The sequence below is a fragment of the Pristis pectinata genome, chromosome 2, assembly GCF_009764475.1.
Source record: "Pristis pectinata isolate sPriPec2 chromosome 2, sPriPec2.1.pri, whole genome shotgun sequence".
Taxonomy (NCBI): Eukaryota; Metazoa; Chordata; class Chondrichthyes; order Rhinopristiformes; family Pristidae; genus Pristis; species Pristis pectinata.
This window is the reverse complement of record NC_067406.1, coordinates 5,637,366-5,664,572: the sequence shown is the minus strand read 5'-3', so window position 1 is coordinate 5,664,572 and position 27,207 is coordinate 5,637,366. Positions and strand designations below refer to the sequence as shown.

General features: G+C 41.5%; 2 protein-coding genes across 4 annotated transcripts in view; one reads left to right on the top strand and one right to left on the bottom strand.

Moving 5' to 3' along the window:
• The window catches only part of sema4f (sema domain, immunoglobulin domain (Ig), transmembrane domain (TM) and short cytoplasmic domain, (semaphorin) 4F), a 166,986-nt gene that overhangs the window by 71,527 nt on the left and 68,252 nt on the right, over window positions 1–27,207 (bottom strand). For all 3 annotated transcript variants that reach the window (XM_052038547.1, XM_052038563.1, XM_052038555.1), the window contains exon 3: window positions 24,641–24,700. In XM_052038547.1, the coding sequence (XP_051894507.1) occupies window positions 24,641–24,700 (60 nt within the window). The remainder of the gene's footprint in view (window positions 1–24,640; window positions 24,701–27,207) is intronic.
• Window positions 5,621–27,207, top strand: part of LOC127580023 (uncharacterized) — a 399,650-nt gene continuing 378,063 nt past the window's right edge. Inside the window, 1 exon segment of the mRNA XM_052033163.1 lies at window positions 5,621–5,893. The gene's annotated coding sequence lies outside the window, so the exon portion shown is untranslated.

Below are 27,207 nucleotides of genomic sequence, written 5' to 3'. Positions count from 1 at the left end.
GGCTCTGTTATATAGCAGGGAAGGTCAAAGTCTAGGTGAGTGACAGTCAGAGAGATAGGCATTTCTGTGGCCGTGAGACTCCAGGATGGTGTGTTGCTTCCTTGGTGCCAGTGTCAAGGAGATCTCTGAGTGGACGCAGGATATTCTAAAAGGGTGGGATAAGCAGTCAGAGGATATGGTCCATATTGGTACTAAAGACCATATTGGTACTAAAGACAAAGGCAGAAACGAGGTACTACAAGGAGAATTTAGGGAATTAGGAAGGAAGTTAAAAAGCAGGACATCTAGGGTTGTAATCTCAGGATTACTCCCTGTGCCATGTGCTAGTGAGACCAAAAATAGGAAGATAGTACAGCTGAATGTGTGGCTAAAGAGCTGGCATAGGAAGGAGGGTTTCAGATACCTGGATCACTGGGATCTCTGGGGCAAGTGGGACCTGTACAAGAAAGACAGCTTACAGCCAAGCTGGAGAGGCACCAATACCCTTGCAGGGAGTTTGCTAGTGCTATTTGGGAGGGTTTAAGCTAGTCTGGCAGGGGTGTGGGAACCAAAGCAGTGGCTCAACAGGTGGAGTGATTAAGAAGGTAGAGGTTAAATCAAGTAATAGTGACCATAATTCCATTAGTTTTAACATATTTGTGGGTGAGGATAAGATTGACCTTGTGACCAGGAAAGTCTCCTCAAAGAATATATAGATGGCCCTTCTAGAGAGGGGGCAACATTGGATCTCCTATTGGGAAATTAGGCAGGCCAAGTAACTGAAGTGTCAGTGGGGGAGCATAATTCTATTAATTTTAAAACAGTTATGGAAAAAGATAGGACTGGTCCACAAGTTAAAGCCCTAGATTGGGGCAAGGCAAATTTTGAAAGCAGGGGTTTGCAAGGGTTGACTGGCAGAGGCTGTCTGCAGGTAAAGGGATGGCAGACAAGTGGGAAACTTCTAAAGGTAAAATATGGAAAGGTCAGGGACAGTGTGTTCCTGTTAGAGTGAAGAGCAAGACTGGCAGGGTTAAGGATGAAGGATACTGAGGCTCTGGTCGGGAAAAAGGAGGCTTATGACAGGTAAAGGCAGCTGGAATCAAGCAAATCCCTTGAAGAGTACAAGAGATTTAGGAGTTCACTTAAAAGGGAAATCAAGAGGGCAAAAATATGACGTGAAAGAGCTCTGGAAGATAAGGTGAAGGAGGATCCTAAGTGATTCTACAAAGTTTAATAACAGGTAAAGGGTAACTAGGGATAGAATAAGTCCCCTTAAGGATCAATGTGGTCATCTATCTGTGCAGCCACAAGGGATGGGCAAGATCTTAAAATGAGTATTTTCATCTTTATTTACTGTGGAGAAGGTCATACAAGCCAAGAAATTAAGGGATATGAATAGTGATGTCTTGGAGCATATCCACATTATAAAAGAGGAGGTGCCAGCAGTCTGACCAAGTGTATGCTTGGACATTGTGGGAAGCTAAGGAAGAAACTGCAGGGGACTTGGCAGACCCAGGGAACTACATGCCAATGAGCCTAACATCAGTGATGGGAAAGTTACTGGAGGGTATTCGGAGGGACAGGATCTGCCTGCAAGGACCAATAGGAGAGTTAACATGGCCTTATGAGTGGGAAGTCACATTTCGTGAATTTGGTTTTTTTTGAAAGAGGTGACCAAGAAGATTGATAAGGGCAGGGCAGAAGACGTGGTCAACATGGACTTTAGCAAGGCTTTTGATAAAGTCCTGCAATGTAGGCTAGTCTGGAAGGTGAGATCACATGAAATCCAGGGTGAGCTAGCGATTTGGAATCAAAATTGGATGGGTGGAAGGAGGCAGAGGGTGATAGCATAGGGTTGTTTTTCACATTGGAGGCCTGTGACCAGTGGTGTGCTGCAGGGATCAATGCTGAGTCCACTGCTGTTTGTAAAGATATGGATGGCAACATTCTTAATATGGTTTGTAAGCTTGCAGACAACACCAAAAATGGTGGTGTAGTAGACAGTGAAGAAAGTTATCTAAGTTTACAAGGGGATCTAGACCAACTTGGGAAGTGTGCCAGAGAATGGCAAAAGGAATTTAACTCAGACAAGGGCGAGGTGTTGCACTTTAGCAAGTTGAACCTGGGCAAGACCTGCACAGTAAACGGTAGGTCCCTGGAAGTGTTGTAGAACAGAGAAGGGTAGATAGTCAGAGTCTTTCACCCTGAGTGGAAATGTTAAAATACTGGAGAGCATATGCCTAATGAGAAAGCTTAAAAGGAAATTTGTGAGGCAAATTATTATTTTTTGTTTTAAAACACACAGAGTGGTAGTTGCCTGGAATGCACTGCAGGGAAGGTAGTAGAAGCAGATATGATAGTGATTTTTAAAGAGTCATTTAGACAGACACATGAACAGACAGGGAATAGAGGGATACAGATCACATGCAGTCAGATAGGATTAATTTGGACTGGCAGCATGGTCAGTGCAGACACAGTGACCAAAGGGTCTGTTCCTGTGCTGTACTGTTCTTTGTTCTATGTTCACTGTAGCTGTGAAGTTGAACATCTGATGTAGAACCAGATGAAAAACATCTGATTATTTGTCTTGTGACATTGAAAACAGTTGCAATTTATGCTGATAGCCAATTGATATTTACCAATTACAAGCAATATTTTTGGTTCTTGATGGTTACACATATCAACCTTCATTGGCTGGAAAAAGAACAAAGTGAAAGAAAAAAAATCACAAGAACCACCAGTTTCTGGTTGCTTAAAACTTGTTCAGTCTGACTCTACATCACCAAGGCTTTCATAAATAATGTCACTATTGAAGCAACAGTCAGGCAACTAAGTGGCTAAAGAAATTTTAACCACAGGGAGTCCAGAAAATCAAAATAGCTCATTTCAAACAAACAGATCCATGTGAGAAAACAGTTCCAATTGTCGGACTCCATATTCATGCTTCTCATGACCACATCCAAAAACATCAGTAGCAACTCCCACAGCAACTTAGCCCTTATTTGTTTTCTGAGAAGAAAAATCGAATTGAACCACAATATGAAAGATGGTCAAATCAACTTGAATGTAATCAAGCAACAATCTATTGAAAATCTACATCCCAACTTCTTCCTATCGTTAAAATTTTTGTCTATTTATTTTATAATTAATTGAATGCATTATTAAGCTTTCTTGCATTGTTATTAGCAAATCCCAGTGTATACAATGCAACTAATCCAAGGGAAATCTTCCCTTAACCGGAAAATTCAGATTCACTAGACATTCCTCTCCATGCCTCTTACTTCCTCAAGATTAAATATGTTCAGAGATACTACATTAACCAACCCATCACCAATTCCAGTAAGTCAGGCAAAGAGAGAGGTGGAACGACTTGTTAGGGAGAAGAAGGTAGCGTACATGAGGTATAAGCAGCAAGGTTCAGACAGGGCCTGTGAGGAATATAGGGTAGTGAGGAAGGAACTTAAGAAAGGGCTGAGGAGAGCTAGAAGGGGACATGAAAAGGTGTTGGCTAGTAGGGTTAAGAAAAATCCCAAGGCCTTTTTCAAGTACGTGAAGGGTAGGAGGATGGCTAGGGTAAAGGTAGGTCCGATTAAAGACAAAGGTGGGAGAATGTGCCTGGAGGCGGCGGAAGTGGGTGAAGTTCTCAATGAGTACTTCTCTTCGGTATTCACCGAGGAGAGGGATCTTGATGACGCGGAAGTGAGTGCTGGTAGGGGTAATGTTCTCGAGGTTGTAGATATCAAGAGAGAGGATGTGTTGAAGTTGTTAAATAATATTAAGACAGATATATCTCCGGGTCCTGACGGGATTTTCCCCAGGCTGCTTCGAGAGGCTAGGGAGGAGATTGTTGAACCGCTGGTAAGGATCTTTGAGTCCTCATTGTCCACGGGGATGGTGCCAGAGGATTGGAGGGTCGCAAATGTTGTCCCCTTGTTCAAAAAAAGGTAATAGGGATAGGCCAGGGAATTATAGACCGGTGAGTCTCACGTCTGTGGTGGGTAAGCTGTTAGAAAGGATTCTAAGGGATAGGATTTATGAACACCTAGAGAATCATGGACTGATTAGGGACAGCCAGCATGGCTTTGTGAAGGGAAGATCTTGCCTCACAAGCCTGATAGAGTTCTTTGAGGAGGTCACCAGGAAGATTGATGAGGGCAGTGCGGTGGATGTGGTTTACATGGATTTTAGTAAGGCGTTTGATAAGGTTCCTCATGGTAGGCTTCTTCAGAAGGTCAGATGCCAAGGGATCCAGGGAAGCTTGGCTGTGTGGATTAGGAATTGGCTTGCATATAGAAAGCAGAGGGTTGTGGTGGAAGGAGTGCCCTTGGATTGGAGGGCAGTGACTAGTGGTGTCCTGCAGGGATCGGTTCTGGGACCTCTACTTTTTGTGATATTTATAGATGACTTAGATGAGGGGGTGGAAGGCTGGGTTAGTAAGTTTGCAGACGACACTAAGATCGGCGGTGTTGTGGATAGTGTGGAGGGCTGTCGGAGCTTACAGAGGGATATTGATAGGATGCAGAGCTGGGCTGACAAGTGGCAGATGGAGTTCAATCCGGAGAAGTGTGAGGTGGTACACTTTGGAAGGACAAACTCCAGGGCAGAGTACAGGGTAAATGGCAAGGTACTTGGCAGTGTGGAGGAGCAGAGGGATCTGGGGGTTCATATTCACAGTTCATTGAAAGTTGCCTCACAGGTGGAAAGAGCAGTTAAGAAGGCCAATGGGATGTTGGCTTTCATAAATCGCGGGATTGAGTTTAAGAGCCGCGAAGTGATGATGCAGCTTTACAAAACTCTAGTTAGGCCGCACTTGGAGTACTGTGTTCAGTTCTGGTCGCCTCATTATAGGAAGGATGTGGAGGTGTTGAGAGGGTGCAGAGGAGATTTACCAGGATGCTGCCTGGATTAGAGCGTATTGAATATGAGGAGAGGCTTAAGGTGCTAGGGCTTTATTCACTGGAAAGGAGGAGGATGAGAGGAGACTTGATAGAGGTATATAAAATATTGAGAGGAATAGATAGAGTAGACAGTCAGCGCCTCCTTCCCAGGGCACCAATGCTCAAGACGAGAGGGCATGGCTTTAAGGTTATGGGTGGGAGGTTCAGGGGAGATGTCAGGGGGAGGTTTTTCACCCAGAGAGTGGTTGGTGCATGGATTGCACTGCCTGGGGTGGCGGTGGAGGCAGATACATTGGACAGGTTCAAGAGCTTGTTGGATAGGCATATGGAGGAATGTGAGATAGAGGGATATGCGGAAGGAAAGGGTTAGGTAGTGTGAGGGTGGTTTGATGGACGGCACAACATGGTGGGCTGAAGGGCCTGTTTTGTGCTGTATGGTTCTATGGTTTAAGTCCCAATGACCTGAGCAATGTGGCACTGTAACTGAATAAAATATTTATACTCATGGCAAGTATGCAATATATTCTCATATTGTATTAACAATACACAACTGCTTCATGTAATAAAGTTCTTTGAATATTTGTCTTCCAATAGTATGGATTTCTCTCCATGAGGATAGTCACGTGATTTTCTATCCCGCTTTATCTCCCCTTACTCCGCTTTATCTTCAACACAATATTTCATTGTACAGTACATTGCATCGTATTGGTGGAGCACAGATCAGACTCAAATATCATGAGTGTTACGGACTCAGTGAAAGTCCCTTTAAGATAGAGAGTGTGTGTATATGTGTGTGGGGCGTGCTTACGTCAATAGAAGATAAAGGACGTAATGACATTGTTGAAGAAGTCAGAAGAAGAAGGAGAGAGAGAGAGAAGGGAGAGAGACACCAGCCTGCTTGTTTTCTCTATCGATGGATGAGAAACAATAACTGTGTTTGCTACTGAAATCCATGTATGGAAGTTGGAAGTAATCCGGTGGAGTTCACTTTGTTGCTGACCTGTAGAAGGAAACAGGTATTTGTATGTGGACGACCACGGTTCGGATGCTTTTCGGGGTGAGGAAGTCACTACCGAGTAAACACTGAAGTGTCGTTTGGGTTCCATCGTGGAACATTTGGATTTCGTATGTACTCTCTCTATGTTTTTCTACATCTACATCTTATCTTCAGACAACGGTGGTTGTTGAAGAAGCCCTTGCACATGTTTCACCTTATGGCTTGCAGAACTGAACTTTAAGAACCATTCAGGAACTGGGAGTTTTGGACTTTGTCACACACACACACGAAGAGTTTAGTTTTGGGGTTAACGTTCGAGGTTTAACATTTTTGAATTCTAACATACTAACATTTTTTTTTAACTTTTATTTTACGTATTATCATAAGTAGTGATTAATAAAATAGTTTTTAACACTGAATCATGCTCAGTGTGTTTCTTTTGTTGCTGGTTTGTGACAAAATTGGGGGCTCGTCCAGGATAGTTCCCAAGGTTAACGAGATTCGTCTGGGATCCAATCCAAAGGTTAACGAGTGTCGTCTGGGATTGTACCCCAGATTGACGAGATTTGTTCGGGATTCAATCCAAAGATTTTTGAGGGAGGTCTGATAAATTCTTTTTAATTGGCTTGTGTGTGTGGAAACCAGCAGCAATGGATATTAAGGCATTTTTGGAGTCACCAACCCAAAAGGGATTGGAGGTGGCGAAAAAGGATGATTTGATAAAGATTGCTACAAGGCTAAACCTTACAGAAGTAAAGCAGTCTATGAGAAAGGCAGATATTCAGAGACTGATAGCTGGCCATTATGTGGAAAAGAAGGTGTTTGAGAAGGAAGTGTTAAAACAGTTTCCTGGCAGTGAAATAGCAATTTCTGAGGCACAGGTGCAGCTGGCAAAGATAGAAGCTGAACGAGAACAAACCCAGTTAAAGATAGAGGCTGAACGAGAGCAAAATAAATTGGAGGCCGAACAAGAGGAAAAGAGATTAGAGGCCGAACAAAAGAAATTAGAGACTGAACAAAAGATAACTCGGATGAAGATAGAGGCTGATCTAGCAATGAAGCAGATGGAATTGAAGAGGATGGAGCTGGATAGTGAGGAGAAGGAGAAACAGAGGCAGCATGATTTACAAATGATGCAAAAGAGTGTGGAATCTGATTCTGATGATGGTTTTTCAGCCAGCAGGGAGGTTCGATTAGTCCCTCCGTTTGAAGAAGATCAGGTTGATCAGTATTTCCAACATTTTGAAAAGGTTGCTGTGAGTTCAAACTGGCCAAGGAAAGGATGGGCTCTTATGGTACAGAGTGTGATTAAAGGTAAAGCTCAAAAAGCTTATTCTGCTTTGTCTGCTGAGGATGCAGCTGATTATACCAAGGTAAAACAAGCTATATTGAAGGCCTATGAATTGGTCCCTGAGGCTTATAGACAAAAATTCAGAGACTTGAGGAAATCTGCAGATCAGACTTATATGGAATTTGCCAATAGAAAGGGAATATGTTTTGAACGATGGTGCCTGGCTAAAAATGTAGATGGGGATTATGATAAATTGACAGAATTGATACTAGTGGAAGACTTTAAAAGATGTGTTCCAGCTGAATTAACAACATATTTAAATGAAAAGGCAGTGGAAACTTTACAAGAAACTGCTAGGTTGGCAGATGATTATGCTTTAACCCATAAATCCAAATGGGGACAACCTAAAACCTTTCAAAAGAGTTATAAGGACAATCCAGGTAAACTGGAGATTAAATTGGGAGGTAATCAAAAAGGAAAAGATGAAAAGAAGCCAGGGCTGGAGAAACCTGTTGAGCGTACTTGTTATTACTGTAGGAAACCTGGCCATGTGATATCTAATTGTGCCCTTTTGAAGAAAAAGAAGGAAGCTGGGCCCAATGCTTGCTTTCAGACAATTAAAAATCAAAAAGGTTTAGGAGATGCTGTTAAAGATCAGTCCTTGCAAGAGGGAAAAGCGGAAAAGTTGGAGGAGGTGAGAAAAGAATTCCGTTCGTATGTATCAGAGGGTTTTGTTTCACTGAATGATGAGTCACCCCAGGTGCCAGTGAAAATTCTTAGAGATACTGGGGCTAGTCAATCTCTCTTGCTGGACAGTGTCACAAACCAGCAACAAAAGAAACACACTGAGCATGATTCAGTGTTAAAAACTATTTTATTAATCACTACTTATGATAATACGTAAAATAAAAGTAAAAATGTTAGTATGTTAGAATTCAAAAATGTTAAACCTCGAACGTTAACCCCAAAACTAAACTCTTCGTGTGTGTGTGTGACAAAGTCCAAAACTCCCAGTTCCTGAATGGTTCTTAAAGTTCAGTTCCGCAAGCCATAAGGTGAAACATGAGCAAGGGCTTCTTCAACAACCACCGTTGTCTGAAGATAAGATGTAGATGTAGAAAAACAGAGAGAGAGTACATACGAAATCCAAATGTTCCACGATGGAACCCAAACGACACTTCAGTGTTTACTCGGTAGTGACTTCCTCACCCCGAAAAGCATCCGAACCGTGGTCGTCCACACACAAATACCTGTTTCCTTCTACAGGTCAGCAACAAAGTGAACTCCACCGGATTACTTCCAACTTCCATACATGGATTTCTATGGCAAACACAGTTATTGTTTCTCATCCATCGATAGAGAAAACAAGCAGGCTGGTGTCTCTCTCCCTTCTCTCTCTCTCTCTTCTTCTTCTTCTGACTTCTTCAACAACGTCATTACGTCCTTTATCTTCTATTGACGTAAGCACGCCCCACACACACATACACACACTCTCTATCTTAAAGGGACTTTCACTGAGTCCGTAACAACAGTGTTTTAAATTTTGGTGAAGAAAGTGACACTGGTGAGGTAAATCTAATACGAGGCGTTACAGGTGAGACCATGTCTGTCCCTTTTCACAGGGTGATTTTAAAGTCAAAGTTCGTAGAAGGACCAGTCGAGATAGGGATAAGACCTAGTTTGCCAGTGGAAGGAGTTTCTTTGTTATTGGGAAATGACCTTGCAGATGGAGAAAGTGATCCTGTGGTACGGTTAACAACCAAACCAAGGATTGATGAGTCTGAGAATGATCCAGATGTTTACCCATCATGTGCGGTGACTCGAGCTAGAGCTAAAGAATTAGCCAAGACAGACAGTCCGGTGCAGTCTGATGTAGTTCCTTGTGACAGTCCTAAACAGGAAGAAAATTATGATGCCTTGTCTGAGACTTTTCTGTCTTCACTGGAGGATCAACATCCTTATAGTGAGCCTGAATTTAAAGATTTGTCTTTGTCGAGGAAGGATTTTATGGTGGAACAGACAAAGGATCCTGAGTTGACAGAATTGAAAGAAAAAGCTCTCTCATGTGAGGAGATTGAGAAAGTGCCAAGTGGATATTATGTCAAAAATGGAGTGTTAATGAGGAAATGGAGACCTCCCCATGTCCAAAAAAATTTAAAACTCGGTTGGAAAGAGTCTGCCAGCTAGCGAGAGAGAATTTGAAAACCAGCCAGATAAGAATGAAGACATATTTTGATAGACGTGCTCGGCCTAGGACATTCGCAGTGGGGCAAAAGGTGTTGGTATTTTTCCCTAGCCAAAATAATCCATTGCAATCTCGTTTTTCTGGACCCTATGCTATTGAATCTCGAGTGACTGATCTAACATATATAATCAGAACACCAGATAGACGCAAGAAAACACAACTCTGTCATGTAAACATGCTAAAACCTTATTATGAGAGGGATTCAGTTGTGGCCTTGGTGGATGATGTAAAGGTTGTTTCTAGAATGCCTGATGTTGATGTTGAGGAAGGCCAATTTAGACCAAATATTGTTCCATCGAAACTAAAAAACCAAAATATCATGGAGAACCTTGAAACGAAGTTGGACCATTTACAAGTTTCACAAAAACAACAGATGAGAGAATTAATTTTAAAATTTAAAAATCTGTTCCCAGATGTTCCAAACAGAACATCGATAATTACCCATGATGTTGATGTTGGGGATGCAAAACCAATCAAACAACACCCATATCGAATGAATGTGGAAAAAAGTAAACTTGTTGATCAGGAAATAAAGTACATGTTGGAAAATGATATTATTAGACATTCTACTTCAAATTGGAGTTCGCCCTGTGTTATTGTACCTAAACCTGATGGAACTGTTAGATTTTGCACAGATTACAGGAAAGTGAATGCTGTAACAAAGTCAGATGCTTACCCTATTCCTAGGGTGGATGATTGCATAGATAGAGTGGGAAAGGCAAAATTTCTTACAAAGATTGACCTATTAAAAGGGTACTGGTGTGTTCCATTAACAGATAGAGGAAGGGAAATTTCAGCCTTTGTAACCCCTTCTGGATTGTATGAATACAATGTTTTGCCATTTGGAATGAAAAATGCTCCGGCAACATTTCAAAGAATGATTAATTCAGTGATTCATGGGTTAAAGCATACAGATGCCTACATTGACGACTTAGTGACTGGGAATGATACTTGGGAAGATCACATCTCTGCGTTAGAAAGGTTGTTTGAAAGACTTTCCAAGGCTAACCTTACAGTTAACTTGGCTAAAAGTGAATTTGGCCATGCCACTGTAACGTATCTTGGTTATGTTGTAGGTCAAGGCAAGCAAGCTCCTGTTCAGGCAAAAGTTCAAGCAATATCTGAGTTCCCTATTCCCACAGGTACGAGGACTGTTAGAAGATTTTTGGGAATGGTTGGATATTACCGAAAATTTTGTAAAAATTTTGCTGATATTGCTCTTCCCCTAACTAATCTTCTGAAGAAGGGAGTAAAGTTTGTTTGGACAGATTCTTGTCAAGAAGCATTTGAGAAGCTGAAAGCCATTTTATGCTACCATCCTGTGCTCAAAACACCTGACTTTGAAAAGCCATTTTCATTAGCAGTAGATGCCAGTGATGAAGCTGCAGGAGCTGTGTTGTTGCAGAAGGGTGACCTTGATGATATTGACCATCCTGTAGCTTACTTTTCAAAGAAATTTAATGAGCATCAAAAGAATTATTCCACCATAGAGAAAGAATTACTGTCACTTGTTTTAGCCTTGCAACATTTCAGTGTATATGTTTGCACTGCTCAGAAACCATTGACTGTGTATACAGATCATAACCCATTGGTGTTTCTGAGCCGAGTCAAAAACAAGAACAGAAGGCTGTTAAACTGGAGTTTAATTTTGCAAGAGTTTGATCTCATGATAACTCACATTAAAGACAAAGATAATGTGATTGCTGATTGTCTTTCCCGATGTTAAATGGGAAACATGTATCTGTACTAATCTGATAGTCTGTAGTTGTGTAGCATGATAATTATTAACATTACTAACTGTATGCGCGGTTAAAATTTTCTTGGGAAATTTTTTTTTTAGGTGGGAGGTGTTACAGACTCAGTGAAAGTCCCTTTAAGATAGAGAGTGTGTGTATATGTGTGTGGGGCGTGCTTACGTCAATAGAAGATAAAGGACGTAATGACGTTGTTGAAGAAGTCAGAAGAAGAAGGAGAGAGAGAGAGAAGGGAGAGAGACACCAGCCTGCTTGTTTTCTCTATCGATGGATGAGAAACAATAACTGTGTTTGCCACTGAAATCCATGTATGGAAGTTGGAAGTAATCCGGTGGAGTTCACTTTGTTGCTGACCTGTAGAAGGAAACAGGTATTTGTATGTGGACGACCACGGTTCGGATGCTTTTCGGGGTGAGGAAGTCACTACCGAGTAAACACTGAAGTGTCGTTTGGGTTCCATCGTGGAACATTTGGATTTCGTATGTACTCTCTCTATGTTTTTCTACATCTACATCTTATGCTCATGCTCATGTTTCACCTTATGGCTTGCGGAACTGAACTTTAAGAACCATTCAGGAACTGGGAGTTTTGGACTTTGTCACACACACACACACACACGAAGAGTTTAGTTTTGGGGTTAACGTTCGAGGTTTAACATTTTTGAATTCTAACATACTAACTTTTTTTTAACTTTTATTTTACGTATTATCATAAGTAGTGATTAATAAAATAGTTTTTAACACTGAATCATGCTCAGTGTGTTTCTTTTGTTGCTGGTTTGTGACATGAGTTATGATCCAGATGCTCTTCGTCAAGTCCAAATTCCTTTAGCTCGTCACAGGAGGAGCACCAAGGGACATCAAGATGAGTGAGGCAAAGTGAGCTAGATTTTAAACTTTGGACATGCTGAAAGCAGTAGCATGAGGTGGGGAGAGTAGCTACCAGCAGTTAGGAAACACGTAATTTTTTTTGTAGCTTGTTTGGCAATCTCTTTAACCCACTCACAATATTAACATGTCACTTTCAGGTTTCCAAACCAAACTACATTGAGTGGGCACGAAGAAGATATGTTGAACTCAATTTCAGCTCCTTAACTTAAAATTACTTTAGAAATTTGAATCCAAAAACACATGCGACAGATGCTGGAAAGCTCAAGTAAACATAGATAAATTTTGTGAATTGTCAGCAGGTCAAGCAATATCTATGGAGAGAAGTTAGTGTTTCAGATCAATGACCTTCCCTCATAAAGGTCATCAACCTAAAATAGTAACTCTCGTTTCTCTTTCTACAGCTGCTGCCTAACCTGCTGAGGATTTCTATCAGAATCAGATTTATTATCACTTATTTATATAACGTGAAAATTGTTGTTTTGTAGCAGTATAGTACAAAGGCAAAACATTACTATAAATTACAAAATAAATAAATAGTGAAAAAAAAGGAATAATGGGGTCGTGTTCATGGGTTCACGGACCGTTCAGAAATCTGATGGTGGAGGGGAAGAAGCTGTTGCTGAATCGTTGAGTATCATTTTCAGTTTTTATTGCAAGCATGAAATCTGATAGATTCTGGATAACAAGAAAGTGAATTACCTAGGCCTTCACTTGCTTTAGTTATGTATTGTTTGATGCTGTATTAGAGGTTTTTAGAGTACAGAGGGCAATAATATTCCCAACCAACAAGAAGTCATTGTCTGTTAGTAAGAACTTGAGAAATAGGAGCAGCAGGCTGTAGGGTCCTTTGAGACTGCTCTGCCATTCATTAATACCTCTGCCATTTTTCAAACACGATCCCCATATTACTCAATTCTCTTACAAAGTCTTGGGAGACACAAGAGACTGTAGATGCTGGAATCTGAAGCAATACACAAACACTGGAGGAACTCCGCAGGTCAGGCATTATCTATGGAGGGAAAATGAACAATCGACGTTTCAGGTCGAGACCCTTCATCTGGACTGAAAGGAAAGAGGGGAGATTGCCAGTACAAGAAGGTGGAGTGAAGGGGTGAAGCAAGAGCTGGCAGATGATAGGTGGATCCAGGTGAGGTGGGTGGTAGGCAAGAGAGGGAGCACGGCTCAGCTAGATGTAGATATGTACCAGAAAAGCAGTTTGCTGAGCAGGATGCTTTTCGAACAGCAGAAAAGAATGTTGAATGTACGACAGGCACCTCAATAACAGTGAGAATGATTGCTGAGTCTGGAAGAACTAGTCTCAAATATCAGTGACAGCATCATATGCATGTGCAATTATATTTGTGTTCTTACAAAGAGTGGCTACCTACATATAGGATCAGTGTGCCCACTGGATTTGTGCCGGATCTAACTAGACAGATTTCTCATTTTTGGGAATTTCCAACCAGTGGCAATAAAAGTTCTTTTAGAAGTGGCAGATCAGTTGGAGTGGAGGTTGTGGGAGTCAAGTACAATTATTTGTGAAAACTAACAATTGGCTTTCTGCCACCTTTCATGCAGAAATGGGCCCATGAAAATATGCCAAAGAAAGGAGGAAGGATAACATTCTAACTATAGTCATTTAGCTACCCATGAATCTTCAAGACTGCTCAGCAGCCAAAACCCCCAAAGTGCAGAACATCATGAGGAAGGAAGCATTTTTTTTTGGAACTTCCATGTTTGTTAATGGCCAGATATAATCTCGCAGAAGCACTGATCAAAATGGTCCTACTCCTCACCTGTTGCTTCCTTGACCTATTTGAGTATGCCTACACTCAGAGATAGCATTGGGCTACGCATTTGTATACAAGACAGCAAAACCTTCATGGCCAGAGAACAATGACCAAGATATATATCAGCATTCAGTGCAGGGAACTGATCAGGGGGTCTCTTTCTGCTAAAGCTACAGAGTTTGACTGTGCAAGTGTCCCTAGAAGAGGAAAAGTAGAGAGCCCAAGGATAGCCACAATATTAGGATGTTATTTTGACGTGTAAATATCACTTGTTAACATCATTTTCTGATCCTGAAATTTTTTTTGGTAGGTCTTGGCCAAATTATGTGGAATAAAAGAGGAAAAAATGAATTGATACCCAGTAATCATGTTCAAATCATGTATTGCTATTTCCAAAACTGCCTTGTGTAGCAGCAGGAGGGGAATAGATTGTCAGATGGAATTCTACAATACCTCACCACAAAGGGTGCCTCCCAGCCAATAATGAAAGTCTTGCCTCCTCTATTGCTTGCATGAACTTTTTTCTCCCCCTTCTTATCAAACATACAAATTAGGAGTAGTAGTAGGCCACTTGGGCCTACTCATCACCTTCAGAAGCTGTTCTGTCATTTGGACCTTATGTTAGTACAGACCTCAAAGCTATACTAGATTATCCCAGTCATTCTGTAAGTCTATTAGGAGCATGAAGGTAGCTAGGGAATGATTGGGTCCCATTAGAAACCAAAGGGGCAACTTATGTGTGGAGCTAGGGGATGTGAACAAGATCCTAAATGGATACTTCTCATGTATATTCACCAAGGAAGACATGGAGGATAGCGAGTTCAGGGAGGGTTGTGTTGATAGTCTGTAGTGTGTCAGTATTAATAAGGTGCATATGTTAGTTGCCTTGGAACTAACTTGGATAAATCCCCAGGGCCAGATGAGATCCATCCCAGAATACTATATTGGAGGAGATAGCTGGGGCCCTAATGGAGAATTTTTCATCTTCATTAGTTATCGGCGAGGTACCAGAATATTGGAGGATAGATAATATTGTTCCTTTATTAACCTGGTAACAACAAGCCAGTGAACAATAAATCAGTGTTAGGGAAATTATTAGAGAATATTCTAAGGAACAGCATTTATGTACATTTGGAAAGGCAGGGACAGATTAGGGACAGTCTACATAGCTTTGTGCAGGGGAAATCCTGTCTCACTGATTTGATTGAGTTTGTTTTGAGGAAGTAACAAAGGAGATTGATGAAGGCAGGGCAGTAGATGTTGTCTATAGGGACTTTAGTAAGGTATTTGACCGGGGTTCTATATGGTAGGCTGGTCCAGAAGGTAACAGCACAAGGGATCACTGAGAAGAGAGTTTCTAGGATTTGGACCAATGTAAAATGGTGATACATTTCCAGATCAAGATGGTAGGAGACTTGGTGAATTTGTAGGTCACGTCATGAGCCTGCTACCCTTGTCCTTCTTAGTGGTAAAGGTTGCAGTTTGGAAGGTGCTATCAGAGTAGCCGGCCAAACAATTGCAGTACATTTTGTATATGATACAGCACAGCCACTGTACTCTACTGCTTGAGAGGATGATCATGTAGGGTTGCACATGGGATTCCAATTGAGCATTGCCTTTCCCTGGACAGTTGAAACTGAACTCATCCAAGCAAGTAGAGCAGATTCTATCACACTTCTGACGTACCTTGTACAGGGTGGAAAGACTTTAAGGTATCAGAAGGTGATTCACTCTCCACATAATATCCAGCTTGACCTGCACTTGCAGCAACATTGTGTGTGTGACTAGTCCAGTTGAGATATTGGTCAATCCAGGAGGATGGCAGGACTCAACAATATCATATATCATTGGGAGATAGTGAGACTCTTGTTGGAAAGGTTAACTTCCTGGCATAAATGTTACTTAGCAAATATCAGCTCATGTATGAATGTCATCTAGCTGTATGTAGGTACCAAATTCTGAGGAAATGCAAGAGGAAATAAATGTGCAATTATCAGTGAACCTCTCCACTTTTGACTTCTGATGCCACAACGGTCATTGATGAAATATGGAAGTCTATGTTGTCTGTGGTTCTTGTTTGATTTCTCCATTTCCATTTCAGTGGATGGGCTAGTGCTTAACTGTTTACCATCCACACTGATGTCATGCAGAGTTTTGTCATTGCCTCAATGCCTGCTATTCTGTAATTATGTTCCTTTTGTAATTTTGATTGTGTATTGATTGGATAGTTGAACACAAAAGTTTAACAGTCATCAGAAAAATGTGTCACTGGGTGCAATGTGCAGTTTCAGTAGGCTGCAATTGTGTGCCACAGCCTGAACCAATATCTTTGACCACATGAGGCAATGGTTTCATATCATATTTCCTTCCAACATAAAGAGGACCAGCTGGGTCCCAACATACATGGCACTTATCCAAATTTGGCCTTAATGTGCAATTCAGAGATAATCACCTGCAAGCTTCACAAACTTCCCTTCAGTGATTATAAAATCTGTGGTTTTCTAGATAAAACCTCAGCACAAATTTTAAGAGAGTCCTTCATGAATCACAAGAAAATAGCTATGAAGCTTGCAAATCCTTCCATCCTTATATAACATTGTTCTGATCTTGACTTGATTCTACTGAGCTTGGAAAAATGGTTCCAAACTCCTACTTGTATCACCTTTAAAGAACACCAGACTCCCTATGCGACTATATAAAAAAAGAAAATTCTGGAAAAACTAAAACATGTCAGGTAGCATCTGTGGAAAGAGAAACAGTTAACATTTTCACATGAGGGACCCTTATCAGACCTGCAAAAGAGAGAAAGTTAGTCTAGGCAACAATGAAATGTGAATTGAATAAAGGAAATTTCTTTGATAGTGTGAAGTCATGTGGCAGATGGGATCAGGTTAAGCTACAATGGCTGTGTAATTTCTTGTTGATGTGGTTCTGGCATACTGGGACATACCCAGCAACCAGAATTTTTTGGTGAAGATATGGAAAAGGGATGGCAGGCAGTAACATTATGATGCTGGAGGAACTCAGCAGGCCAGGTAGGATCTGTGGAGAAAAGCAGGCAGTCAATGTTTTGGGTCAGGACCCTTCTTCAGGACTGATTCCAGCAGCTGCAGTCCTTGTTTCTCCGTCAGGCAGTAATAGCTCTTGCATGTACAGAAAGAAAGAGCATGTTATCTCAAGTTGGTTAATTCATTGTCAAGTCCAAAAGGCTGCAATGTGCCTGCCTCTGCAGAAAAATGCTCAGCCTCTTTAATTCCCATGGACCCACTACCAAGGTCTGCAGGACATGCCTGCTATAACACATTGTAGGTGGTAGTAGCAGTAGTACATAAGCTTCGATGTGATTTCAGACATTTTTCTGCAGCAGTGTGACCAGGTAGGAAGGAATGCCTGCCGCATGTCCCTTGGGAAGTAGGAGTGGTGAGAAAATGTCTTTCTGTTGTGTGCTGCAAATGGAATTGGTGGTCAAAAACTAGCTACCACAGAAGTGGTCCAGGCCAGCTTAGATATTATGAAAATTAAATTCACCAACCATAATAGCCCATCCTTGTTGACAAGGTATCACTCTAGTGTTGTTGAAATTTGAATGGGATGAATTCCGGGAATTGCTAAAAGCAAAGATCTACGACAGCAAAAGAAAGAGGCCCTCCACGTCCATCCCATCTGTTGTAGAGCAATCCAGTTAGCCCCATTCTCACATTCCATTGCCAAGGCCCTGCGAGTATTTTACTCCTCTCAAAAGACCAGTTTCCTTTTGAAATCACAGGCATAAAGTTCAAAGAATTTCTACTGGCTGCATAAAACATTTTTCTTACATCTCCTCTATTTCTCTTGCCCAATATCCTATAACTGTTCCCTAGTCTTTTTAACATTAGCTAATGGAAATACTTTTCTTTGTCCCTCTTGGGCAACACCACTATTTAACATCTTCCTGTCAACCATTTCCCATGACACACTATCTTCAGTTCTTAAGCCATTGTTTCTTTACCCTAGTTGAACTTGCCACTCCTATTTCACATGCCTCAGTTTTGTTAATCAGTCTTTTATGTCATGATTTGACAAATATTTTCTTAAAATCCATATAGACAATATCCACTAAATTCACCTTTTGTTACATCATCCAAAAAATTCAATTTGGTTAAGCAAATATAATCTGCTTTTTATAGATCCATGCTGGGTCCCCTTGATCAACTCAGTCTGTTAAACCCTCCAAGTGCCTATTAATTATTCCCCACCCCTCCCCCAATTTTGCTTCTAAAACTTCACCTGCCATTGTTGTTAACAGCCCTGTCCTTGCATCCCTTCAAACAGAATTGGTAAGTAGGGAAATGTGGCACCCTCCAGCACCTCCCTCCCCATCTTATTAATTTAACAAAGGAGCATTAGCTATACTGCTCCTGAAACCCTGATTTGATTCATGGGTATTTGTTCCTCAATTCCACCTTTATAAATCAACATTCTTTTAATTCCATTACCCAACAAAAGTTTCCCAATGTCAGCCTTGAAAAATAATTTGATGGGGAAAGTTCACAATAAGCACTGAACCAAAACAATTTTATCTTGCTTCTTTCTATGAAGTAGAACAGAAGTGCTGCTTCTGACTGTGCAAGAAAATCTCGAGTCTTCTTTCCAGATTTTCCTTTCCTGGGACTTGGGCCATGCAGTCCAAGAATACTTTTTCTTCAAATCATCCTGATTAAACACTGCCAGAGTTAAAATTGGGAGCTGCATCACATGGGAACTGACTAAACAGCAAATGCAAACATATCACAAAATAATTTAAATTCTACAAGTTTCTGCACTGAGGCATTATTTTTTTTATTGACCAAGTCTCTCTTTTCCCCTGCCTTTCATCCATAATTAATAAAGATTTTTGTTTAAATATGGAACTTTCATCTGGTTTTAATCTGCTTTAAAGCTCTTATTTAAAAGTTTTTTTGACAAAGTGTAACACATTCCAAATATACATATTTTGTCATTTTCCCTTTCTGCCATACATTCCTTATGTAGTAAACACTTGGTCACTTTAACGAATAATGGGGCTATTATGGCAGACAGCATGCAAAAATGACCCTATTGTTCTCTTGTCATAGCGTCCACAAAAAAGCAGTTGTTAAAAGCTGCAGTACACTTCCTCACTTGTCTTACTGAGATCATGAAATGACAGAACATTTTCTGATCAAATGAATTATGCATTATTGTACAAAATGAATGCTTATCATTACATCACATCTAACTTTAAAAATAAATTTGAAATAATTAGATTCCCACATCTTCCATATTCCACTCACTACTAATTGATATCACTGTCGCCTCGATGTCTTGGTGTTGAATCGGCAGCTATATATATCTATGCAGGACTGGAAAAAGAATCATGTGGTCCATTACATGGTTTCAAGTACTTCAGAAATATACTGTTATCTTGTATTACTCTTTAGCTTCCTTCCACTCCTACCTTTTAAAGAAAAAGCACTTTCCTCTTATAATGGTCATCATTGTCTGCCTCTGCTACCTTGTCAGGCAGTCCACACAGATTCTCTTGAATTTCTACAGGTGCGCTATAGGAAGTATTTTGATAGGTTGCATCTCAGCCTGGTATGACAACTGCTTTGCTCTTAACCGACTGAACTTGCAGAGAGTGATAACTACAACCCAGTCCATCATAGGTTTGTCACTTCCCTCCATTCAGTCCATCTTCACAATGCTTTGCTTCAGCAAAGCTAGTTGTATTGTCAAGGATGCCTGCCACGTTTTCTCTCTTCTACCTTCTGGGAAAAGGTAACAAGTGCTTGAAAGCCCCGAGGTCCAGACTTAAGAACAGCTTTCTCCCCCACTGCTATCAGAATCCTGAACCAATCACCTCTTTTGAATCCCCTTCCCGTTGGTGCTGTCACATATACTCTTAACTCTACCTCTCTTGGTTATTCCATTATTGTCACCTCAACTTATTTTTTAAATACTACCTCAGATTGCACTACACTTTACCATGAGCTTTGTTATTGTCATTGTTATTTGTTGTTGGATTTATTATTAGCAAGTGTACTGTTTACTCAAGTTCAAATTATACTTTGTTGTCATTCACCCATCTGCTATAAAACACATGGAGGAACGAATTGTCGTTTCCCCCAGACTCACAACAGCAGACATACATAGAACGGAGGACATACAATAAACGCAGACAAAAAAATTTTGCAAGTATAAATCGTGCAAAAAACAGTATATACAGAATACAAAATTAGTGCAGGGTTAGTGCAAAACCGAGCTGGACAAAGAAAATACAGAACTCAGTGTATTGCACTAAGTGTATAAACATGTTCAGCAACAGCCAAAGTTCTTGTGCGCCATTGTGCAAACCAGGGCTTTTGACACAGCATTTGTCTGAAACTGCCTCCAGGTATGCAGGACCCTGACAGCCTGGGGGGAAAAACAAACTATTGTACAGTCTAGTAGTTCTGGCCCAGATGCTCTGGTACCACTTGCCAGATGGCAGTGGGACAAATAGGTCATGGGAGGGATGAGAAGGGTCATCTATGATTCTGCAGACCTGAGAGCTTCATGTGAGCAAGGAATTTTATTGCACCCTGCTGTATATGACAATAAACTAATCTAATACTCCTCTGATGGAGCCTCACCCACTGGGAGGGATATTGGGAAATTATGGCAGTCAATTCCATGATTTTTCTTTCATTAAAATTAAAGAGCTGAAAACTGTGTGTGTGATTTCCCAATTTACAAATCTGACAGCACCAAATTGGGAGAGAAAATTTGGGAAATAATACTTTGTGTGTGCTATTTTGAAGCCAAGGCCCTTTCCATATTTTTGATGGATATAAAGAATATATATATATATATTATTCAAATCATAGCAAGGGAGTCCTTTGCAGTAGCCTCATCAATGTTCATCCATTCAGAAACACAACTAATAGGTTTGATCAATAGCCAACTGTTGTTTATAGGACCTTCCTGCTCACAAATTGGCTGCTGCATTTGCTACCTTGACTGCATTGGTGTAAAAGACACATCCTAAAGCACATTTCAAGGCCATAGTACATGTACTGTTTTTAAAAGTAATGTTTTATGTGAACATACTCCAGAAATTCCATTCACCTGAAATGATGCTTCACTGAAACCTTAACAATACAGCAGATTTATTGTACAATATGCATGGTGGAAAATGTGATCTAATATTCAGTAGTACGTTTACTTTAATGAATGGAAAAGTCACAGGCTGTGCAGCCCAATCCCTACTGATTAAACATAAAGTTACTGGGAGCATCAGATCAACCCTATTGTTATTTTGTACAGTTATAATTAATTGTGTTCAACCCAATCCTGCTCTTTGCTAACAGGCTGATCGACACTCAAACACTGCTTGACCTGCTGAGATCCTCCAGCAATTTCTTGTTTTGCTTACCATAGTTGACGGAGCCCTCGCTTTTACTTCCTGGATGTCTGCTCTTACCCCTCCCTCTCCCCAGACAGAACTGAGATAGAATTTTCTTCGTCCTCACCTTTCACCCAACTTGCCTTGGCATCCAGCAAATCATCCTTTGCCATTTCTGCCAGCTGCAACAAGATCCTACCACCATTCACATCTTCCTCTCTCCCCCTCTTTCTGCTTTCCACAGGGACTACACTCTGTAACACCCTGGTCCTCTCATCCCCCCCCCCCCCCCCCCACTTACCTCTCCCTGTCCCCTTGCACTTTCCACTGAAACCACAGCAGGTGCAACAACTGTCCCTACACCACCTCCCTCACCACCATCTAGGGACATCAACAGCCCTACCAGATGAGGCAGAGATTCACATGCATCTCCTCCAAACTCATTTATTGCAGTCAGTGCTGTCATTGTGGCCTCCTCTACATAGGAAAGGCTAAGGGTAGACTAGGCACCTGCACTCTAACCAAAATGTCATCTTGAGTTTCCAGTTGCATATCATTTCAACTCCCCTCCCCATGCCCACACCGACCCATCTGTTTTCAGCCTTCTCCACTGCCACAGTGAGGCCAAACACAAACTGAATGAGCAACACCTCGTATTCCTCTTGGGCAGCCTACAGCCCAGTGTTATAAATGTTGAACCTTCCAATTTCAGGTAACCCCACCCCTCCTTCGCGTACCCCCCCCCCCAATGTTTCTTACACACTGCCACCGGGCCACATACCCCCACTCCCTGTTACCTAGATTTGTCACCATCCCCCACCTTCCATCTGACCACCACCCACACATCTATCCACCTGGGTTTCTTCTCCCCCTTTCTACCCTTCCAGTTCCCCACCCATCCCAACCCCACAGGAAAGGCAAGGGTTATATGCAGGCAGAGATGGTTTACAGTGTGCAGTCACCCGTGCTGAGCAAGGTCCTTGCGAGCATAGCTCCTCTTTGCACAGCATGGGACCCGAGGTCATCTGGCATACCAAGTCAAGATAAGGATGCAAATGAAGGATGCAAGGTACACACTATCTATTGGACAATTACTTTACTAACTCCAAGGTATTATTAACATGTAGTATCTATTGGTTATTAGCACCTATATTAATGGAACGCAATTAGTATACTATGTATGCAAATGAAAGATTCTACGGTGCCCAAAGATTTTAATTGGCCAATTTCTGTTTGGAAAGACTAATCTTTGTTGAAACTTTAGAATAGTGCGGTGACAGGGGCCAGACTGTTCTCCTTGTGCACAAGTTAATAAAGTGTGATTGGGAAATGAGTGCAAGTTGTCAAGAGTCCAGTTGATATCGGTGACCACATTGCCACCCAGCTCCATTTGCCCATCACCCACCTCACCTGGTTCCATCTATCACCTACCAGCAATCTTACTCCTCCCTCTCATTTCTTTATAATGATCATCTTCCCTCTACACTCTCAGTCTTAATGCAAGGTCCCAACCCAAAACATCAACCATTTCTTCGTATCCACAGACTCTGCTTGACCCACTGCTCTTCCAGCAGTGCTTTTAATTGTATTCAGATTCAAAGCTTTCTATGATGAGATATGAGCTATCAGTTTTTGATGAATGACCATTGCACGACTATAATCAACTCAACCCATAGCAGCTATAAAGGACCTGGAAACTAAGGAAAATGAACAGAAAATATCCACGTTACAAAAGGAGGTGCTGGCTGTCTTAAAGGATATCAAGGTGGATAAATCCCCTGACTAAATGTATCCTAGGACATTATGGGAAGCTAGGGAATAAATCGCATGGGCCCTGGCAGAGATATTTGCATCATCTTTAGCCACAGGTGAGGTACCAGAAGACTGGAGGGTGGCAAATGTTGTGCCTCGATTTAAAAAGGGCTGCAAGTCCAAGCCAGGTAACTACAGGCCGGTGGGCCTAACATCAGTGTTGGGAAAGTTACTAAAGGGGATTCTGAGCAGTAATTTTCCCACCACTGATGTTAGAGCCACCGGTCTGTAGTCAAGGACTGATTAGGGATAGGTCAGCATGGCTTTATGTGTGGGAAATCATGTCTCACAAATTTGAATGAGTTTTTTGTGAAAAGGTGACCAAGAGGATTGACGAGGGCAGTGTGGTGGACATTGTCTACATGGACTTTAACAAGGTGTCGCACGGGAGGCTAGTTCGGAAGATTAGATCACGTGGGATCCATGGCGAGTTAATCAATTGGATACAAAGTTGGCTTGGTAGTAGGAGTCGGAGAGTGGTAGTGGAAGGTTGTTTTTCCAGACTGGAGGCCTGTGACTAGTGGTGTACCGCAGAGATCGGTGCGGGGTCTACTGTTGTTTTTCATCTGTATTAATGATTTGGATGAGAACGTAGCTGACATGGTTAGTAAGTTTGTGGATGACACCAAAATTGATGGTATAGTGGACAGTGAAGAGGGTTATTTAAGATTACAACAGGATCCAGATTAAATGGGGAAGTGCATCAAAGATTGGCGGATGGAATTTAACTCGGACAAGTGCAAGGTGTTGCACTTTGGTAAGCTAAACCAGGGCAGGATTTATACAGTAAGTGACAGGGCCATAGAGAGTGTTGTAGAACAGAGAGATTTAGGGGTACAGGTACATAGTTCCCTGGAAGTGGAGACACAGGAAGACAGGGTGGTGAAGGCAGCATTTGGCATGCTGGCCTTCATCGGTCAATGTACTGAATACAGGATTTGGGATGTCATGTTACAGCTGTACAAGTTGTTGATTTGGAGCATTGTCCATAGTTCTGGTCACCCAGCTATAGGAAGGATGCCATTAAACTGGAAAGGGTGCAGAAAAGCTTCATGTGGATATTTCTGGGACTGGAGGGCTTGAGTTATAAGGAGAGGCTGGGGACTTTTTTTTCCTTGGAGCGTAGGAAGCTGAGGGGTGAACTTGTATACAGGTAATCATGAGGGGCATACACAAGAAGCACGGTCACAGTGATTTTCCCAGGGTAGGGGAATCTAAAACTAGAGGGCAAAGTTTAAGGTGAGAGGTGAAAGATTTAACAGGGACCTGAGGGGCAACTTTTTTCACATGGAGAGTGGTGAGCACGTGGAACGAGCTGCTAGAGGAAGCTGTGGAGGTGGGTACAATTACGTTTGTAAGACACTTAAACAGGTACTGGGATAGGAAAGGTTGAAAGGGATATGGACCAAACGTGGCTTGGTAGACAACTTGGCTGGCATGGACGGGTTGGGCCAAAAAGGGCCTGTTCGCATGCTCTATGACCATTAGATGAGTTTTATTAAATTAGTGACATTCAATGCAAGAACATACGAATAGCAGTGACTACACTACGGATTACAACAAAAGTTAAAAGGCAAATGATAAAATGTTGAGAACAAACCTCCACCTTGCCTTTTCGCAAACAGGAATCACGTTCACTTTCTGTTACCTTCCATTCTATCTGTAAAACAAATACATTCATGCCACACAATTAATTCAATTCTATGTAAAATCCAATTCGAATGTACTTGAAGGTCCTTATTTAATCTTTGCTTAATAATCTCTATTGGTGCTGGTGCCCAAACTTGAGGATTTTGCCGAAGTATTCTTCTTAATGGCAAACCATGTGATCATCTGAAAACAAGCAGCTTCATAGCTGAGCTTAATTCTGAGTTTAATTCATGTTTAAATCCATAACCTTTTCAATAAGAGTGTAGGATCGGAAAGCATCAGGGAGATCAGCCTGGTCTCTTCCAAATGTTTCAGAAGGTTGGATCATAGAAACTCAGTTCGCCTCTGGCCACATCCCCACATGGTAATCCTCAAGACAAGGGGTCTTAAAATATTCTGCTCCCAGAAAATGGTGAATGATATTCCACCAAGTAGGAAAGAGGACATAGAGAGGCCTACAAAAAGGATATAGATAGGTTAATGAGTGGCAAAGATCTGGTAAGCAAAATATAATGTGGGAAAATGTGAAATTATCCATTTCAACATGAAAAATAAAAGCATATTATCAAATGGGGAGAGACCAAGATGCAGAGATATCTGGATGTCCAAGAGCATGATTCACAAAAGGCTAGGGTGCTGACACTACAATTAGAAAAGCTAACAGAATGTTATCATTTACTTCAGGAGGGACTGAATACAAAAATAGGGAGGTTATGCTTCAGTTGAGCATTGATGAGATTCCATTTGGAGCACTGTGTACAGTTTTGGTCTCCTTAATTAAGGAAAGATCAGAATTATTATCACTGACATACGTTGTGAAATTTGTTGTTTTGCGGCAGCAGTACAGTGCAAGACGAAGACATAAAAATTACTCTAAGTTACAAAAATAAATAAATAAAGAGGAATAATGAGGTAGTGTTAATGGAGCATAAATCTGATGGCGGAGGGGAAGAAGCTGTTCCTGAATCATTGAGTGTGGGTCTTCAGGTTCCTGTACCTCCTCCCCGATGGTAGTAACGAGAAGGGGGCATGTCCCAGATGGTGATTCTAATATACTGGAAGCAGTTCAGAGAAGCTTTACCAGATTAACACCTGGAATGGGCAGGTTGTTTTAGCAGGAAGGGTTGGATGGACTAGGCTTGCATCTAATGGAATTTAGAAGAGTGAGAGGGAGCCTAATTGAAAGGTACAAAGATCTTGAGGGATCGGGATTGGGTGGACATGGAAAAGATGCTTCGTTTTGTGGGATATTCTAAAACTAGTAAAATGGATTGGCCATTTAGGATAGATGAGATGATTTTATTTTCACCTAAAGTGTTGTGGGTGTTTGTAAATCTCTCTAACAAAAGGTGGTGGAAAGTCTGAATATTTTTAAGGCAGAGGTAGACAAGTCCTTGAGAAGCAAGGGTGGGGGGGGGGGGGTGGTGGTGGGTGGGAAGAGTTGTCACAAGGATGATAAGTTACTATAGGTAGACAGGAATATGGAATTGAGGTTAATCAACCATTACTTTATTAAGTGGTCCAGCAAGTTTGAGGGGCTAAATGGCCTACTCCTGTTCCTAGAGAAACAAAGGACTTCAGATGCTGGAATCTAGATGAAAAACACAATGATGCTGGAGGAACTCAGCAGGCCAGGCAGCATCCATGGAGAAAAGCAGGCAGTTAATGTTTTGGGTCAAGACCCTTCTTCAGGACTGAAGATAGGAAAAGGGGAAGCCAAATATATAGGAGGGAAAAGCAGAGCAGTGATAGGTGGACAAAAGAGCGGAGGTGGGGTGGGCACAAGGTGGTGATAAGTAGACGCAGGTAAGTGATAGTGATAGGCAGGTGCGGGGGAGGAGGGGAGAGCAGATCCACTGGGGGATGGGTCAAAGGTAAGGAGAGAGAGGGGAAAAAAAAGTAGAAAAAAAAGCCACTAAGAAAGGGAAGAAGGAGCAAGGTGGGGGTAGGTGGGGGGGGGGGGGGGGGGGGGGGGGGGGAAAGCAAGGAGAGAGGAGCAAGGGCCTGTTCCTAATTTGTTTGTTGGTATGCAGTAAATTTGCTCCAGTGTAACAGTTATAGTCAGTTGAACTGAGGAATTTTAATTTAATGTAGTGCTTGTAGTCAAAATTGACTTAATCCAAAGTACCTATTCCAAAGTACTAAGTTGACTTAGAGCTTCAAGTCAACTTGGCTTATACTATACCAAATAGAATTGCTTCCTTACTAAAAAAGTAAGTAATACATTTTCTTTAAAGACAGCTTGTGCCTCATCACGTGTTATCAACTCAGAATGAACTTCAATACAACTTTTTCCAAAACAACTTCCTGGTGAACTTTGTATCATTCAGAACTAACAAGAAAATGTCTTGTCACCTACTTTCAAACATTAATGTTTTCTCAAGGTCAGTATATCTTTTTATCCCCCTCCATCTCCAAGCATAGAAAAGCAGTCCTCAGTGGGTCAGTATGAACTTTTCCACACTTCATCATAAGCTAATGTTTAACTGCCCAGTTTGATAAAATTAGCTGCAGTTT